At 45.2% G+C, this 5,849-nt stretch overlaps 1 protein-coding gene across 1 annotated transcript; it reads right to left on the bottom strand.

The window, feature by feature from the left end:
* Positions 1-2,560: 2,560 nt before the first annotated feature.
* On the bottom strand, positions 2,561-3,647 carry H257_19013 (hypothetical protein; the record flags this gene model as incomplete). The annotated part of the gene is made up of 3 exons (XM_009848169.1): positions 2,561-3,072; positions 3,096-3,315; positions 3,380-3,647. Coding segments are annotated over 3 exons (999 nt in total), but the record flags the coding sequence as incomplete, so codon positions are not given.
* Between the last annotated feature and the right edge of the window lie 2,202 nt (positions 3,648-5,849).

Below are 5,849 nucleotides of genomic sequence, written 5' to 3' on the forward strand. Positions count from 1 at the left end.
ATAACACTTCAAAAGGTCATGGAAAAGTCCATTGAAATTCATGGAAGCAATGAATACAAGCTCCCTCATATGAGGAAGGATGCATCAATTCCTGACTGTAATGTGTATAACGTCGAGTGCGATGCTTCTCGCTACGAGAGCGCATTAACTCATTTGCATGAACGTCTAGGCGAGGAAGCTCACATGGAAGCAATGGTGAATTCTCTCGACTAAGTAGTCACCACCACCACAAAAAAATACAATAAATTTTTTGTTGTCTATATATGCTGTCTATATATGCTGTTTTGGAGTTGCATACAAAAACAAAGATATTTCAATCTGATGCAGTATACTTTAATCAAATGGAAAAGATGGTGACAACCTTTTAGGATCAGAGTAGTAACTGTAAAGTGTGCCACGACGTTTACTCGATGAACGAACCATCAATTCCGCATAAGTTTATTTTATCCGGTAAACCGGTATGAAAAGGGCAAACCTTGACTCGATCGCACATTCGTTCAAGTGTGAGGGAACAACAAAGGAGTTACTCTGGAGTAGTACTTCCTCTGTTCCAAATTACTGCCGACATATAAGACAGACACGACACAAAACCGACAAAATTCGACCCCGTGATTGGATGACCGACAAATAATTGAATTCGGATTGGTCAGTATTTTTTGCGACAATCCGATTGGACGATGTGGTTGTCGCAGCAGCAACATATCACTAACATTTAATTGAAATACTGCCGAGCCGACATTGCACACGAAACGATGTTGATTAGCTTAAGTAACACGGCAAGTCGACCCAGTAGGAGTACTGTTGTTTTCGGAGGCAGTCAGCCGGCGCCTCGCCATGATGCACGGGGACCATTGGTGAGATCCCTTGTGTAGCCCATTCCACACAATAACGTTTGCGACTTTTAAAACGTACGAATGCGGCTAAGAGTAATGGTTTCGCTTTAGGTAGACCCTCGATTGAACATTACTGTAGCTACGCCAACACCACCTTACCTCCAGTAGTGATTCCAATTACCCCTCATTCAACAAACGACACTAACCACGTTCTCCAGCTCTGCATATCCACTTACTTTCGCAACGTGAACCACCGTACTTGTTAGCACACCGTGTTTACAAGCATCCCCACTGCTAGCATCTGCACAGTGGGGATGCTTATAACACTAACTGCGACCTCCCTTCAATGTGTGCCCCCTTCCACCACAACACTAAATAAACATATTTTCACAACTACAACTACTAAGATCACTTATATTGTTGCGAGTGACGTCACAGGTATCACAAAACACTCATCACATAATTGATTGAGACGATGAGAAGTAATTACGAGCTCACAAACTTATTCTATGGTGGCAAACTGTGCACCAGTGAGTTATCAATGTAAATCTAGCAGTGCACATGGACTCCAGCGGTAGGGTTCTTTACAGTGAATGGTCACGCTCGCTGCAATGTCCACGGAGTGTTTACTGTACTTCGGTGTCGTTGGCGAGCAAGGACCGAGGTAAGCATGCCTGATGAGTGGCTTGTGTTGCGCAAAGCAAAGTAACCAAGGTACATGTAATTCCTCCACGTAATATTGAACGTACTATAATACTCCGGAGTATGTAGTACGTGTACTGCCCCCCCGCCAGCAAGCAGGACTCTGTACGTCGATACATTCGAAAAAACAAGATACTTTACTTGGTCGTTGTATTGAATTGGAAGAGACATCCGCCAATGAAAGCCAAGAGGCTTCTTAACCAATCAGATAGTTGTCGGATATATTTGTCGCAGCAGCTACTATATACATATGCAAAATACGTTTGCTTCATATTAGTATAGACACTTTACTTGATGATGATTGGCTAATCTGAAAAGTACAATGCTATCATTGGCTGGAGTTGTTACAAAATCAAAATTTCACGGCCACAACATGATGACTTCGGCAGAAGGAACACGCGCCACTGGCGCTTCGAGTTCACAGTGAAGAACCCCGAGAAATGAAGCGCGGTTGGTGAGATTCATGCATAGAGTACACTGCGCGCTACTACTCTGGACCGCTAAAATGCCGACATTTGCATCCAAGTTTTGGACCAGAGAAATTCCGACACTTATTTGACTTGGCTTTTGTATTAAAAACGAAATGACAATTATACTTGACGATTGTATTCACTCGTAAGAATTTATTATTTTTCATTTTGTCACCGACGTTATGTACTGTCCTGGGAATTGAGGAGGTCATCCAAGTCAGCTTCATTGCCAAGCCGCACACTTAACATCGATAAAGCCATTGCAACTGTATCTTCGTCACAAGTTACATTCAAGTGAGTCAAATCAGTTTTTAGCTTATCTTTGCCCATGTGCGGTAGCTTGTACTCGTTGCTTCCGCCATTTTCTATCGACAGCTTCATAACGCTTTGAAGTGTGATAAATGTTTTTGCCAATGTATCATGTATCATGTGGCAGTTAGCAAAGAGCAGTTTCAACAGCACTAATCAGCTCATCGATATTCGATGGAGTTGACTGATCCTGAAGACTTTGAATAGAATTAAAGAATCCTAAATCTAAGACGTTGAAGTCGGGACTGTTCGGTGGTTGATTTCGAAGTCGAATAGTCCATCCATCGTTCACTACAAGCTGATCAATGGCTTTGTTCACGGACTTTGCGTGTGGGCCGGCGTTGTCTTGCTGAATGTACACCGTTGACGACTTCATGACCAGCGGCAACTTCATCTTGATTGCAGGAATTACTCGGGTGAGCAACATGTCTTGGTACACTTGGGCGGTCACGTTTTGGGGCTCGGTGAGCATCGTCCCCCGAGGTCGATTCTTGCTGTTGCGTTGTGCTGGCGCCTTGACAACAAAGGGCCACATCCCGATCTTCCCGTTGAACATGCGGCGGATGCTGACATCGTACCGGGGCCGCGCAACAGCACAGAGGAACATTAACTTCGTGATGAAGCGCTTCGACTTGGACTGACGGTGTGGCAACGTTTCGTCGTCGTACACGTAGAACTTGCCCTTGTTCTTTGTCAAAAAGAACCACTTCTCGTCAACGTGCACGACGTCGTGCAGGGTCGTCGAAAACGTGGTTCTTCTTGACAAAAGGACAAAGCAAACTTCATGCGTTCTTCCTTGTTGTCCTCAGTCAGCAATGGCCGCAGGTACGACGATTTGCATCGGAGACGGCGGTTGCGCTTCATGTGGCGCAGAATGGTTGATCGCGGAACTCCAGAGTGAAAGGCCAAAGCTCGGGTGGTTTGTCGTTTGTGAAACGGAACGGACTTGATCGCTGCCTCAATGGCTTCTGCAGACCACTTCATTTTCGCTCCACAGTTCCCTAATTCAAGTGCATCCTTTGAGAATGTATACCTTTAAAAGCTGAAGCCTATATCATTTTATACCTTTCATGCGGGATGTTGGAGGTGACGCGATCATCTTGGAGCCGCCCTCTGCGCATGATGCTTTCCACGAGTTCCAGACCGCGGACACCGTTGTGCGATGGCAGTTGAATTGGTCTGCCACGCCTTTGACGGATCCATACTTTCGCTTGCCGCCATTGCTGCTCGCTAGCAGCATGTTGATCATGGCTTGTCGCTCCACGTCGGTAAGGTTTTGAGCCTTTACGCGAGATTGCGTGGGTCCAATGGACTCGCAGCGTGACGAAGGCATAACAGGGGGGTTGTGGTTGTGTAGTAGTTGTTTCGGGCTGGTTAAAGAAGAAATGTAGCATGTACTACACATCATATTACTCTGGTCGTGGAAACTTCAAACTTTGGCGCCTCATATCTCCAGAACTAAAACACTCTGGAAAGCGCATTTATAGTCCAATCAAAGCCCTTCGTTTGCTCTCTTTGGAGAGCCTATCAAAATGTTTATAGTGCAAAATCTGACCTTATTCCGCCAATTGGAAGTAAATGTCGGGTTTATTGCGGACCAGAGTAGTACATGATTAGACCCACACATATTTTCGTTCTTCCTTTTTGACCAATAAACGATTGAGCTGTTCCAAACGTCGCAAATCGATGAATTTGATTGGTCGATGGCACTGGCATGTGATTTCCCGCCCATCGTGCACCAGTTTGAACAATCTGGCCGACCGGGTTCAAAACCTCGCGCCACTAGAATAGACCCATTCGGAAAATTTCGCTTTGGAGGTAAATTCAACCACACTCACGACCTCCTATCCTCACCAATACTATGTTGAACCTTCTAACAGCTCCACCTGTTTGCCACAATGGGCCTGGGATCTCTCTTGAGTGCCATGGAGCAGGGCATGTTGTTGGCTCTCCGACGGCACGGATTGAGCATCCGAGCCATAGCTGTCGAGATTTCTCGAGCAACAAAGGCCGTCCGCACCTTTCTGAAGGACCCGGAGCAGTATGTAACAAGGTTCAAAGGAAGAAAGGTGGTCCTTATCATCGGACGGGAGTACGTTTGCTTGTTCGAGAGGCATCCAAGACAGGCATGTTAGCTCGAAGCCTTAAGACAAGTCTAAATTTGAATGCCTCTCTTCGAACATGCCAACGGCGTCTCCTCCAAGCTCCCAACCTCAGCTATGTGAAGCGAAAACCCATGCCAGCCCTCACGAAACGCCACAAGAAGGCCCGTATCGAGCACGCCAAGAAGCATCTTGCTGCTCCTCCAGACTGGGGTCATATTATTTGGTCGGACATAAAGCGCTTCAACCTTGATGGTCCTGACGGCCTGCAACATTACTGGCACGACCTTCGAATGGAGCCATACACGTTTTCCACTTGTCGGAATGGTGGGGGTGGGGTCATGGTTTGGGGTGCTTTTTCTTCTGCTGATTTGTCTGAGTTGGCATTTCTTTCTGGCAACCAAAACTCATCTGCATATGTTGAAACGTTAAGCAATTACTTGTTTCCATTTGCCCATTGCCATTATGCTGATGAGTTTGTGTTTATGCAAGATGGAGCTTCAATTCATACTTCAAAATACACGAAATAATTTTTGTCGGATGAAAAGGTTACTCTATTTGACCACCCCTCACTATCTCCTGACTTGAATCCAATCGAGAACCTGTGGGGGCTCCTTGCGCACAATGTTTATCGAAATGGCCGTCAATTTCAATGTGTTGCGGACCTCAAGTCGGCCATCATCGAAGGCTGGTGTGGAATCAGCCAAGAACTCATAATGTCACTCATCCAGTCAATGCCACGACGTTGTGTGGCTGTGTTGGAAGCCAATGGTGGTAGAACAGGCTATTAAGTCAATGAAAATGATCAATTGTGCCGCTAATTTGCATTTTTTTACTCTGGGTCTATTCATCTGGCGCGGGCTTGTAGTCAGAATTATGAGGATCGGGTTTTCATCGAAGTTATAATGATGTGAAGCACTGGAGTCCAGCACAAGGCTTCTCTGTAGGGCTCAGAACCTCATTGGATTGTCATAGATCGCAGAGGTTCGTAGTTTACTTACCAAAACGTACGTGGGTCTATTCATGTGACGCGCAGTGTACCAATGCGTCACTTAACGGTACTTTTCCAGGGGCGGCAGCTTCAAGCGGTTGTATATAAGGAGCCATATTTTTAAATTTTCTCAGACAAAATATGTCGGAGTTGTCGGAGCGAGCCCAATATTGCAAGAAACCTGCACTATTGGCATAAAATATGGGTAAAGCTTGATTGGCTAAAAAGCTGAGCTACCAAAATAAAATTAATGTATTGGTCAAAATGGTGCATACAAACACGAAGTAGTGTCAGAGTAACCGTCATATTCATCCATATACGAAGTAGTATTTACTTCAAAGGAAGTCAACGTCAATAGAGAATTGAAGTAAACAGTCAGTAGAACATTGAAGTAAACAGTAAAAGGGGGTTGAACTCTACGTTTTCAATACTTAACTCAAGT

Source organism: Aphanomyces astaci (genome assembly GCF_000520075.1).
Source record: "Aphanomyces astaci strain APO3 unplaced genomic scaffold supercont1.309, whole genome shotgun sequence".
Lineage (NCBI taxonomy): Eukaryota > Oomycota > Saprolegniomycetes > Saprolegniales > Verrucalvaceae > Aphanomyces > Aphanomyces astaci.